Source organism: Gamsiella multidivaricata (genome assembly GCF_025024155.1).
Source record: "Gamsiella multidivaricata strain RSA 2152 chromosome Unknown BC939scaffold_2, whole genome shotgun sequence".
Classification (NCBI taxonomy): domain Eukaryota; kingdom Fungi; phylum Mortierellomycota; class Mortierellomycetes; order Mortierellales; family Mortierellaceae; genus Gamsiella; species Gamsiella multidivaricata.
The window spans coordinates 203,595-215,697 of NW_026251710.1; the positions used below are offsets into that span (position 1 = coordinate 203,595).

At 50.7% G+C, this 12,103-nt stretch overlaps 6 protein-coding genes across 6 annotated transcripts; 2 read left to right on the forward strand and 4 right to left on the reverse strand.

Annotated features, from left to right (window-relative positions):
* Positions 1-324: 324 nt before the first annotated feature.
* Positions 325-1,850, reverse strand: BC939DRAFT_434943 (ribosomal protein L36e). Its single transcript, XM_051553419.1, has 3 exons — positions 1,733-1,850; positions 1,204-1,335; positions 325-512 (listed from the first exon to the last, which is right to left on the reverse strand). Exons 1-3 carry the CDS (start codon positions 1,832-1,834, stop codon positions 435-437), a joined length of 312 nt encoding a protein of 103 aa, XP_051417375.1. The 5' UTR covers positions 1,835-1,850; the 3' UTR covers positions 325-434.
* BC939DRAFT_524526 (uncharacterized protein) lies at positions 1,851-3,894 on the reverse strand. Its single transcript, XM_051561269.1, has 2 exons — positions 3,165-3,894; positions 1,851-2,978 (listed from the first exon to the last, which is right to left on the reverse strand). Exons 1-2 carry the CDS (start codon positions 3,592-3,594, stop codon positions 2,188-2,190), a joined length of 1,221 nt encoding a protein of 406 aa, XP_051417376.1. The 5' UTR covers positions 3,595-3,894; the 3' UTR covers positions 1,851-2,187.
* A 352-nt stretch (positions 3,895-4,246) lies between these two features.
* BC939DRAFT_434948 (CybS-domain-containing protein) lies at positions 4,247-5,572 on the reverse strand. Its single transcript, XM_051553420.1, has 2 exons — positions 5,396-5,572; positions 4,247-4,895 (listed from the first exon to the last, which is right to left on the reverse strand). Exons 1-2 carry the CDS (start codon positions 5,511-5,513, stop codon positions 4,486-4,488), a joined length of 528 nt encoding a protein of 175 aa, XP_051417377.1. The 5' UTR covers positions 5,514-5,572; the 3' UTR covers positions 4,247-4,485.
* A 335-nt stretch (positions 5,573-5,907) lies between these two features.
* On the forward strand, positions 5,908-6,306 carry BC939DRAFT_472487 (uncharacterized protein; the record flags this gene model as incomplete). The annotated part of the gene is made up of 1 exon (XM_051558280.1): positions 5,908-6,306. The coding sequence occupies one exon, from the start codon at positions 5,908-5,910 to the stop codon at positions 6,304-6,306; it is 399 nt and encodes a 132-aa protein (XP_051417378.1).
* Positions 6,307-6,578: 272 nt separating this feature from the next.
* On the forward strand, positions 6,579-9,116 carry BC939DRAFT_434953 (mitochondrial-processing peptidase subunit beta, mitochondrial). The gene is made up of 4 exons (XM_051553421.1): positions 6,579-6,792; positions 7,185-7,388; positions 7,747-8,029; positions 8,132-9,116. The coding sequence occupies exons 1-4, from the start codon at positions 6,730-6,732 to the stop codon at positions 9,001-9,003; spliced, it is 1,422 nt and encodes a 473-aa protein (XP_051417379.1). The 5' UTR covers positions 6,579-6,729; the 3' UTR covers positions 9,004-9,116.
* Positions 9,117-9,175: 59 nt separating this feature from the next.
* On the reverse strand, positions 9,176-11,609 carry BC939DRAFT_434961 (Alpha/Beta hydrolase protein). The gene is made up of 3 exons (XM_051553422.1): positions 11,140-11,609; positions 10,990-11,046; positions 9,176-10,858 (listed from the first exon to the last, which is right to left on the reverse strand). The coding sequence occupies exons 1-3, from the start codon at positions 11,505-11,507 to the stop codon at positions 9,394-9,396; spliced, it is 1,890 nt and encodes a 629-aa protein (XP_051417380.1). The 5' UTR covers positions 11,508-11,609; the 3' UTR covers positions 9,176-9,393.
* Positions 11,610-12,103: the final 494 nt, after the last annotated feature.

Consider the following 12,103-nt stretch of genomic DNA (forward strand, 5'->3'; position numbering starts at 1 on the left):
AACGCCCAATTCCCATCACGGCCTCAGAACAAGGCGTTTCTACTCATCGAGGCACACGTTTTTTTTTGAGGAAAGTCTCCCGCTTCCTATTTTTATCTCCCATACTTCATACTTCGCCCTCCATCCCACGCATAGGCGTGCTGCTTTTGATGCAGATAAGATATGGTATCCACCTTATTCCTTATTCGCTCGCAATTATTAATAGCAAAAACACGCCCTGATATTCCCTCTTCACAACTTTGAGTCTACGGCACTTAGCTTCCAAATATATACGTCCTTCCACAAGATACATGAATACATGAGAGATGAACAGGATGAACAAAATCATGGCCAACAATAAAACTCCGTGAACATTTTATTTATCGAAAAATGTCCAAGAAATAAAAATGTGTTGCACTTTGTATTGCGCTTTTCCAGAGAGACGAGAGAGGGATTTAGTGGGCACGGCGGGACTCGGCAATAACGTTGGTCATCTCCTCGACCTTCTTCTTGGCGCGGAGGAAAGTTCCGAGCTGTTGAAAAGATGAAAGAAGTAGAAGGAGAAAGAGGAAAAGAAGGACGGTAGAGGTTAATGGCGAGGATCTTAGAACGTGGATTCATAGGTCCGTGGAGTTGTTTTTCTGTCCTCAGTCAATGTCTTCCTGAGTGGTCTGGTAGCGTTCGCTTTGGTGACGTAGAGTTGAGTGGAGAAAGAGCCGATGGACTCGGGTGTTGCTGGATGAACTGGATAAAGGTTCATGAAAGAATAACGATCAAGGGCGTATGGTGCTCATGATAACGAGTTCCAAGGCCCATGAAACGGTAGTGTGCAGTGGTAAGGTTGCCTGGTTGAGACAAAGAATCATTCATGATGATAAAGAGGCTATGTGTACCGCTGCCCAATTAATGCTGGTTTCGATGGCATAACAGCGTCGCAAGCGCTGCAAGCGTCCGTTCTTTGATAGTATCGATATTGTCAACAAATTGTCCTGAAGTGTGTTGCTGATGGTTGCCGTCTGAGTGCTTCTTTGAATCAATGATGAGTTCTACTCCTCAATCCTGTGATCGTTGCTGATTCCTGAACAGCGCAAACACTGCCCACACTGACAGCAACCATAACGGCCTCTAGCTGCTCCCTGTTTTCGCCCGCGTCCTGCATTCCCGATAGGGATTAATTGAGCCGGTAAAAACAGTAGTAGAGGGTTGGTTAATTGGGTTACATACTCTCTTCTTGGCGAGCTTACGGGCACGCTTATCCTTGGAGTTCTTGATCAACTCCATGATGCGACGCTCGTAGGGAGCAAAGCCAGCGACCTCACGAATGAGGGAGCGGACAAAGAGCACACGCTTGCCAGTCTAGTAGGTTGAAGTTCATCCCGATGTTAGAAAGAAAAGAAAAAAGGTGGAGGTGAGTTGTTGGGTGATCACATCACTTGGTGTCTTGGTGCTGGAAGTGATGATTGATGAAAGTGGCGGGTGCAGATCTTGTTCGCAGTGCGACCCCCTGGTTGAATAGATGTTGGGTTCGACATGGTACTGGAAATCAATCTTTCTGTGTGCTCCTTGTTGTAGCATTGCTGAATCCTTCATTCCTTCATTCCCCGCAGCAGGTCTTTGTATCTCCCCCTCATGCTCTCTATATCCATCAATCCATCCAATATCGTTCCACCTCTCAGACTCCATCGATCCATCCGTCCTATTGCTAAGTGTCGATGTGTGGGCAAATCGAAGAGGCCGATAATCATCGACTTACAACACCCTTCTTGTAGGACATAGGAGTCTTCAGCTCACGGACAGTGGTGATGTGTCCGTGGTTCTGGCCCGATCTGATTCCGGTTCTCTGAGTAACGGCCATTGTGAACTAATTTGGTGCAAGAGAAGGATTCGAGCGTCCCGCTCACTCGGACTTTGATAAATCCAAACCTTAAGGCCCCTTAACAGCCTACCTCGTCTTCTTGGCAGGACCACTGTTGTACGTCTCCCTCTCATGCCCTGTCATATTCTCTTCATGGGGATTTATGTTAATAATAAAAAAAAAAGCCCTGTCATATTCTCTGTCACGGACATGATGTGTTATAATTCAATTTAATGCGGAGGGTGATAGGGAATATTTAATGAATGAATGTAGATTGAATGGATGGATAATATGATACAACGAAGGATGCATTTGCAGCTGTAGATGTGGTATGCGGAGACAAAAAGCTACTCTTAGAGAGTGGTCGTGTAATCTGGAGGGAGCCTTGGTAGCGCTTCTTCTGGAGACATTGGGATATAAGGAGGGGGACCCTGGCTTCGGAGTCGATTCAAAATCGGCTGCAGAATGCCAGATCGGCTATTGCCCGCTTGCTCAGTCATGGCACTGGTACTCTCTGTCCGAGTGTCAGTCTCAGGCATGTTGACAACACTCTCGAAATTAGATGGTTCAGCAGGCGCAGCAGAAATCTCTGCTGGACCGTGTGTTGGGCTGGAGGAGCTAGAGTTTGTGGACTGTGCTGTAACAGGGGGCGAGGAGCGACGTCCTGAAGTGTGGATGTTGTTGCTGCCTCTAAGCCCGGAACGGAGGATGGACATGTGTCTGCCAGCTGTGAAGGTGAACGCTGGAGAAGGTGCGCTGATGACGGGCGAGGATGTGGCGATGGCTGTGGCATGTTCTTCGGTATCAAGGCCGGCAGTGGCATTAGCATTGGCGCTGGCATTAGGGGCATTGATTGATCGGGCAGATGGTGTAGAGGGTGAAGAACAGGTCGTGGTTGTAGTGGTAGTGGTAGTGGTTGTGATGGTGGTTGTGATGATGGGTCGGTGCAGGCTGCCGCCTGCTGCGACTGGTAGTGCTGGTAGTGGGTGCGTGTCAAGTAGCCCTTGATGTGAGGACATGGACTCAGAGGTGCTGGCCACACGGTCAGGAATATAGTAGACCTGGTCCGGATAAACCATCGCCATCTCCGGGTCGATATATGGCTGGTCCTGTAAGTGTGTGCGGTATTGCGGGGGAGGACAGACTATTTTTCATCGTGTTATGGTACGAAGACGCGATGGTTAGTAACATGCAAAAACAAAACAAGATTCGTGTATTTGTTTTGGTGCAACCACAATAATATCCTCTGGTGTCATCGTGATGTCAACGGAGAAAAGGTAAAGGACTCGATTGAAAGGGAGTGAGTGAGTGAAGATAAAAGGATGCTTACCATCGTCATCCTCAGGGCGGTATGTCGCGGTGTATCTGGTCTGACCACCAGATGCTCCGGCTGATTCGCTGTCCCGTCTCTCGCGCTCGAGACGGCGACGGCGACGGTCTTTGCGGATCATATGGATAGTATAGATTACCGCGATGAAGAGAGCCAGGAATGCAATCCCATAGAAGACCGTCTGGACTGAAATACCGGTGCCAGCGCTGGGTGTTTGGGAGGCTGTTGAAGACGAAGGATCTGGTGCTCGACCAGTTGCAGTTGCGGTGTAGCTCCAGACTGGGTTGTTATAGTAGGGAGTTGTTGCTGTTGCTGTTGTGGTAGTGCTAGCAGTGGCAGTGGTGGTTGTTGATGCTGTAGTTGTTGAGGTGGAGTGTGAGATAGGTATAGAGGAGACAATCCCTTCGGACAAGGTGGAGGAGGAGGACATGGTGAGATGATGTTAATTGGAATAGGATGCCAAGTAGATAACCGGATAAGTGATTAAGTGGAGAAGTGGAGAGATGGATTATAACGATACGATGAGGAGGAACATGTCATAAGCATTCGATGTTGGGAACGCGAGAGGAAGAAGAGGAACGGCAGCGGGTTGAGAGGAGAAAGCAAACAGAAAAAGAAAGAGGGGGAAGGTGAAGAAAAAAGATGAACGGGCCAGGATAAGCAGGGACAGCGGGAAATGAGGGACAGGGGCCATCTTTCGCGGACCAATCCTTGTCCCGATCACATATTCTTGGATATGTAAGGGTCGCACTAGCCCTCCTTCTTGACATTCAATAATGGGTGCGTTTCATGTCGTCATAACAAGTATCTCCCGAGATAGCGGTAATGGCTCTCTTTATCGGTCCAATGTCCTCTTGCTGCCATCTTTGACAAAGATGTCTGGCCTTTTCATCTCATCTTCATAAGCTGTGTATTCAAAAAGCCGAGTGGCCGGCACACCACACATGATGCTCAGGGCCCATGTGCGTACACCAGCATGATGCTTAGGGTCCTTGTGTGTAAGGCACCCTGGCCATGGGGTATGGTTTCAATTGCATGCCCAAAAACACAGGCCGTTATCAAGACATTGCTCTTACGTCAAACGTAGTCAAGGCTGGCTCAGGTACATTCTGAAGAGGCATTTGGCATGCTCAATTCACCTCTTCATGATGCCCTTGCAGACGCAGGCATGATAGATATCAAGACTAAGAAACAGGTTGGTAACAAACTATTCAACAGAATGACATACAGGTGCATCTTGCTCAAGCTAGGCCATAGGAATGTGTGTATCCAATGATTATTTCATCTACTGCTTGGTTCCTGAACTAAGAAGAACGCAAACTTATGCCTCCCAGGCCTTCTTGACCAACTCGGTCAATCCAATATCCGAGGTGTTGAACTGGTAGCATCCGACCAGGACCAACACAGTCGCGCCGCGAAGAGCCCAGTTGATGGACTTGTTGCCAAGCACGCCGACCTTGCCGGGATGGAGGTAGTCAGTCACCATGGCATCGAAGCCAATGTGCGCGTGAATGGGCACAACAACTCCCAAGAGACCGTCCGTAATAGGGTGGGCTCCACTGATGGCCGAGGCAGCAAACAGAGGGACCAACGCGACCGACAACAGACGCTCAAAGTCCCAGTGGTAGGATCCGTGCATCTGGTTAGGGGCAGGGATCTTGTAAACGACAGGCTTGTAGACATCAGTGACATCGCCAGAGGTCTGGCCAGTGGCAGCGGCAGCATTGCGAGCTATCGTCCACCCATTAGAATTAAAACATGTCAACAAGAAGCATTTGAGCCCATCCTATCCATGTTGATAATACCCTGGTCATAAAAAGCGCGAAGGTCCATTCCACACTGTCCACTGAGTGCATGGTGTTATCGCTACCAATTTTCGTGTACTACGAGCTGTTGTAACCACGCTGACTGATCGTCGTGACATTAGGCTGCGATCTCTCGTGGCGGAATGAACAAATGCTGCACCTGGTCCTGATCTCATTCCTCTTCAGTTGCGATGCCACCGCGTGTCATGCATTCCAGAGGCGTATTGAAGCATCTAGGCACCATCCAGTGCTATATCCTTCGTTCCGTTACTCGTATGTGGTATGTCAGCCAATTGCTGAATATCCTGCCTGTGATACATCCGACTAATCCCCTGCATATGTCCTGAGTACGGGTCCTCATCCTTAGAGAAAGCACTGATAAACGCCTGTTCGGTGATAAACGCCAGGAAGCGCATGTGGACGTACAGGCGTGAAAGTAGACACGGCCGTTCAACGAGGCGGACGAGCGCAGGGAAGCAGCAAGACGAAGAGCAGGGGTCGAGCGACCCATGGCCAGTGGAGAGGCGGCGAGACGAAGGGCCATCGTGAATAAAGGGAGATCTGTATCTGGAGAGTGAAGAGTGAAGAGTGAAGAGTGAAGAGGGGGGAGTAGGGGAGGAAGGAGGATTTGGAGATGTTCGACGGTGTAGCATGTGTTTCCTAAACCTTTCGCTTCTTTCCGAAGGGGGAGTCTCCTCTCAGTTCGTGACTGGTGACTGGGACGGCACCACATCTTCTCTTGCCGCTCGTCTTTGTTTCTCGGCTCCACCTCCTTGTCCTCCTCCTTCCCTTTCTACTCCTCGCTCTGTCCGATCCCGCCTCTATACATTCTTGCACTCGCCACCATTCCATCAACACCAGCCATCCTTTATATCGCCGTTGTTGTCGCTGCTGCTGTCTTCTTTTGCTCAGGCCCGATATTCTTGGTTGTCACTGCCATGGCACATACATACGACCTCAACTTCTACACCTACTTTGACGTCAAGATCCTCCCCGAGGCTGTCGATCAGATCTTGGAATCGACTCGCACTGCCGCTGCCTCCGGAAACGGCTCCCTCGTTGATGTCGAATACCTCGGCCATGTGGGCGAACTCGACAACCATCTGCTCTATCGTGTTCCCAAGCAAACGCACACGCAGACGCAGACACAGATTCAGACACAGACACAGACACAGACGGACAGCGGCACGACCAACTCGCCATTGCATCGAATTCGGGGCGAGGAACTGGAGGAACAAAGGAACAAGCATATTGTGGATGCTATTTCAGCAGTGCAGGGCGTTGTCCATGTCGATGTACAGACACTGCGACATCGGGCTAAGCGGGACGAACTTTGAGCTCTTGGATCCAACTCTTTTCTACCTCAGCACGTATACCCTCCTTTGTCCAACACTCGATACTTTGCCTCGCATTCTCTTTTGGAACCCACCACGACATATCATAATCACGATTTACACCTGTAATAAAGAATCCAACTGGACCGTGCTTTATCTGGATGTAGCACTGTCCATGGCACCTCCACGTATTGTGATCTCCCATGGCTCGTTGTGCAAAGCAGCGACGAAATATATCTGAATGCGGCATGTGTGGCTTGACGCAACCAGCACGTCACATTTGTCTCTCGATTTGTTTTCGTTCCGAAACGGAGTGTGTCCCCAGCGAAAGATTGCTCCTACACACACGCACTCCACCCTCCTCATTCATCCCTTTTCATCCCTTTTCATCCCTCTCATCCTTCACCCCCCTTCTTCCTTCCACAAATGGCTTCCCGCTTGTTGTTGTCCAACGCCTTCAGGGCCAGCCGCCCTTCCTTGGCCCGCCAGGTACGGCCATCCATTCTATTTCAATCCCACAAACAGAACCCACCCTCGGATTCATCCTCGGAAACTGGCTCCGACACCACAACACCGCCACAGAACAGCTGTAATAGTACACTAAAGTACCAGAGTTGCTCTTCCAATCGTCCTTCCTCTGGAGCGCGTGTCCTAGCTTCTTCGCCATGGCTTAGACACTGCAACCGATCGCACTGCAGCACCGTACCTGAATCCAGGATTGTCCAGCAGCGGGACAGGTCTTATTTTCACTTTCAAACACGGCAACCCAACGTTTGGGATCTCTTCAACCCCCACCAAGGATGCATACTCCATCCTGCCATTCAACATGAAGACAACTGACGAAATCCAGCGTTTTCATATCGCGCTCCATATCCCTTTAGGCTGTCCGTCCTCTTGCCACCGCCGCTGCCACCCAGATCTCCGGCACCCGCATCACTTCCCTCAAGAACGGTTTGACTATCGCGACCGAGTCTAATCCCTCGGTCCAGACTGCCACCGTCGGTGTCTTCATTGATGCCGGTTCCCGCGCCGAGACTGCCAAGAACAACGGTGCTGCCCACTTCTTGGAACATATGGCTTTCAAGGTACTTGGCAGCTCTTATCAATTAATGAAGGACGACGACCCGATATCAATTCAAACGGCGAAGTAGGGATGCAGAAATGAAAGTAGGACCAAGGATTTCACCAGCAAAAAGCTCTACGAGGAGATATCGATTCAGCATTGATGTAGCAGGATGACCCAGCTACAATCGCCCATACATGGAAAGCCTTCAGCTCCTGGCGTGATATGAAGACCTTTTATCAAAGGAAACACGACTCAAATGAACATACTTTGCAAGCGACTATCATGAACGCGACATTTCAGAACGAACGCGCGCAGGATTTCTTTTTTTTTTCGGAGAGAGTGTCTGATCTGGGCATTTGGTTTGTATCTTTTGACAGGGCACCGGCACCCGCGGTCAGCACGACATTGAGATCCAGATCGAGAACATGGGCGCGCACTTGAACGCATATACTTCTCGCGAACAGACTGTCTACTACGCCAAGTCCTTCAAGGCCGACATCCCCAAGTCCGTTGAAATCCTCTCCGACATCCTTCAGAACTCGACCTTGAACGGCGAAGCCATCGAGCGTGAGCGCGATGTCATCCTTCGCGAGCAGCAGGAGGTCGACAAGCAGATGGAGGAGGTCGTTTTCGATCATTTGCACGCCACTGCCTTCCAGGGTACGGCTTTTTTGTTCAAACAACGACACAGCTCGGATACCACCGTTATCTCTGCACAATCTTCTCATACCTCATGACATTTGTTCTCTTGCGGATTTTTAGGTGAGGCCCTCGGACGCACTATCTTGGGACCCAAGGAGAACATCAAGTCATTGACCCGCGACGACCTCGCCAACTACATCAAGACCAACTACACTGCTGACCGCATGGTCCTTGTCGGTGCCGGTGGTGTCGACCACGATGCCTTGGTCCAGTTGGCTGAGCAGCACTTCAACAAGCTCCCCGTCTCTCCCCACCCCGCTGGTTTGGGCAAGACCTATTCCTTCCCTCCCAACTTCACTGGATCGGAGATCCGTCTTCAGGACGATCTCATGCCCCAGGCCCACATTGCTATCGCTGTCGAGGGCTGCGGCTGGACCTCGCCTGACTACTATACCATGCTTGTGATGCAGTCGATCATCGGTACCTGGGACCGCTCCCTCGGCGCCTCTGCTGACGCCTCGTCTAGACTCTCGGGCCTTGTCCACAAGTACAAGTTGGCGAACTCGTTCATGTCCTTCAACACTTCGTACACCGACACTGGTCTCTTTGGAATCTACTTCATCACCGAGAACAAGGATCAGCAGGACGATTTGGTCCACTTTGCGCAGAAGGAGTGGGCTCGCTTGACCACCTCGGTCACCACCGCTGAGGTCGAGCGTGCCAAGCAGCAGCTCAAGTCGTCGCTTCTCCTTTCCTTGGACGGAACGACCGCCATTGCTGAGGATATCGGTCGCCAGTTGGTCACGACCGGCAAGCGCACCTCGCCCCAGGAGGTCGAGAAGCTGATCAACAAGATCACGGCTGCGGATGTGCACCGCGTGGCTTCCCAGTACCTCTGGGACCGTGAGGTCGCCATGGTTGGCGTTGGTCCTATTGAGTGCTTGCCCGACTATGCTCGTGTCCGCGGCAACATGTCTTGGAACCGATTCTAAATTTAGAGGTGGAAAGACTAACATACACGGCATGGCGAGGAGCGAGAAGAGAGTTTAACAGAGCAAGCGAAGAAGAACTCGCGTAGGCATTCAATAAAAAATATATATTAGCCTTTAATGACTTTCCTGAGTGCTTTATTCTTTTTTATAATAGTAGAGACATGATGTAGCAGGGTGCAGTTGATACGTGAGCGCGACAAAATAAAAAAACACGCACGCTTCCTGAATATTGTGGACACTTGTCTGCGTTTCGGCGCTCGCATTTCTCGCGGGAAATTCAAATCCGGATCGAAGCAACGCGCGATCTCGGTATATGCGCTATCTCTACGAGCGCGGTGGATCATTTTATTCAGGCACGCGGTGCGAGGGGAAAGGGGGAGAGAGGGCACTCTAGATAACATGTGCTACCGCTAGTTCTTGAGCCTCGTCCACAGTCGTCGAAGGGAGCTTTGAATCCTCCACAAAACTCTTCAGCATTGCCAGAGCATTCGCGCCCTGATCCATCGGTGCCAAATGTCCGGCTCCCAACACCGTCACTCTCAAAAGCCCCGGAACTTGGGACACATACCCTGCCAGCTTACCTTCGTTCATCCAGAGCTCCCTCTCCGCGTTCTGGAACTCTTCTTGGCCTTCCCAGTCAAGTCCCTCGATCCAGGAACTGGAGCCTGCGACACCGTCTCGGAAATCAAAGATTCCTTGGAAGGTGAGAACATTAATGCCCTGCTGCAGTAAGCTGGATACCATCCAGGTGGCGCTCCTCATGATATCGCCGGCCATGGTCTTGATGACGGTTAAATCCTTGAAGTACTTGGTGTTGGCGCGCCCCTTCTGGATGCGTTTGATTTCGCTCCTGGAGACACCCTGCTGTTTCAGGAAGGATGTTCGAGGGCCAAAGACGTTGAGTGAATCCTTGACATGATCCAGGTTCATGAAGGCCTCCATGCGACCCCAGTCGTTAGGGATCGATCCCTTGCGGACATCATACCAATTCAGTCCGCCGGTCGCGTTCATGAACAGATCGAAGACATCGACTCGACGACTGTTCGAGTCCAGGAAGCGTCCCTTCTCTGCATCCCTCACAGCTTGGTCCTGAAGGGCTCTCATTTGATCTGCTTGAGAGCGAGTTACCAACCCCATGTAGTAGGCATGATCAGCATGGACCTGGATCTGAGTGAGCGGGTCCGTCAAACTGTTGCCGAGCGCGATTCCCTTGAGCGGGAATATCTGTGGGGTAGTTAACCCCTTCGCGTTCTTGACATCCTCATCCTCGTCGTCTTCATCATTGTCCTCGTGATGATGGCGACGACCCTTGTTGCTCTCCAAGATCCCGTAGGCCAGTGCAGGGATGTACTTGCCCGCATAACTCTCTCCCGTTAGATACAGGTCCGCCTTTTGGACTTCGGGATAGCGTTCATAGAACTGATCCAAAAAGACCAACAAGTCCGCGGCAACACCTCGCTCGTCCTTGACATAACCCTTCGAGTACAGAGGAACCTTGTTTCGAGTCTTTTTCATGAGAATCGCCGCAAATTTGGCGGCTGAGTCCATACCCTCAGCTGTCAGGGTCCTGAAAAATTCCTCTTCGTTCATTTGATCGTCCTGCAGTTCTTCTTCCAGCTGTGCAAGGATCTTTTGGACGGTCGCTGGATCGGTGACCTCCTGGTTATCGCTGTCATGCAGTCGTGTCACGTAGGAGTATCCGGTTCCGACGGGTTGATCGATGTACAGGACGGAGTATTCTTCGGACCAGCTGAAGGGTTTGCGCTCGAGTCGCATGTGCTCATTCACAAGGATCGGCCCGTTCTCGAAAAAGAGGCCGATCATCGAACTACTTCCTGGACCGCCTTGAAGCCAACTATGCTCCAAAAAAGACAGACAAAAAGAGGGAGAAGGGGTAGCAAAGAATGAGAAAAGGCAGGAATGCGATGTAGACATGTATATCTCCCGGAGAAAAAAAATTCCAGGCAAAGATACTCTGAACATTACATGATGAGTGGAGGATCTTTGACTTTGGGATTGCTCGCAGGAAAATACCAATAGAACCTATTGTTCCACATCAACGAAACCAGTAGCATTAGCAACACGTAGCAGATACAAGCACCAGAAGGAAATGGCAAGAGAGCATTCTGCCCCTACATGCTGGTCTCGCCATGATAACCATCCTGTTGCCAGGATCTGATGGGAATATGTCCGGCAAAACTCTCTTTGATGGGCTCTTGCCATGCTGCCCACGGCAGAGGGCCGACTCGATGCTCCTCACGAAGCACCCTTAAACAGTCGTCACTACCAGCGTCCGAACCGTAATTCTTGCTGTGGTATTTACTTGTGCATCGTCGCGATGGTGGAGATGGATTCTCCGACGCGAAGGTGTCATCGTTGAAGTTGGATGGCAGGAACGAGGACTGTTGTTGGTGTTGAGTACCAGCGGCTGCGAGGAGGGCGACGCTAGCGGAGAAGACGAGGATTGACCAGGCAATTGGTCTTTGGCGAAGCAACATTCTCATTGCTCCGAAAGCGATATGGGTGTAAAAGGGCGAAAAGGAAGAGAGGGAGTAAAGGGAGCAAAGAAAAGGAATGGGAATGGTGCTGAGGAATGCGAATGAGATGCATACCTAAAAAGGAGGAGTGCCATTGTGGGAAAGTAAAGTTTTGTACCTCGATCAGACATGTTTATTTCCTATCCGTATACGCCTAAATGTGTACAAAGACGCGTTAATGACGCGTATGGGAAACCCTATTTCGCTTTTCGCGTTCGCCCCGAGACATCAGGCTACTAGCTCTCATTCCGTGTCCTGGGCTGGTACTCGACAACCCTTCGCTCTCACAGCCAACACAGATGTACAGCATGTTGCCGCTCTGGCTCTGGCGTCAACTACAACTTCAACCTAGGATAGTGCCACATGAGCTGCGCTCCGGTACCTGCAAATTGGACTTCCAAATGTCAGAATAGAGCTGCGGAAGGACCATTGTCTCCCGAATCCAGTTTCGGTATATGATAGCATCGTAGCTCAACTTAGCTATACGGCTCAGACTCTACATCACTTAGATAAGTGCCTCTCAAAGAGTCTCGTTGGTCAAACCCCATGATGCGCCAAGGTGA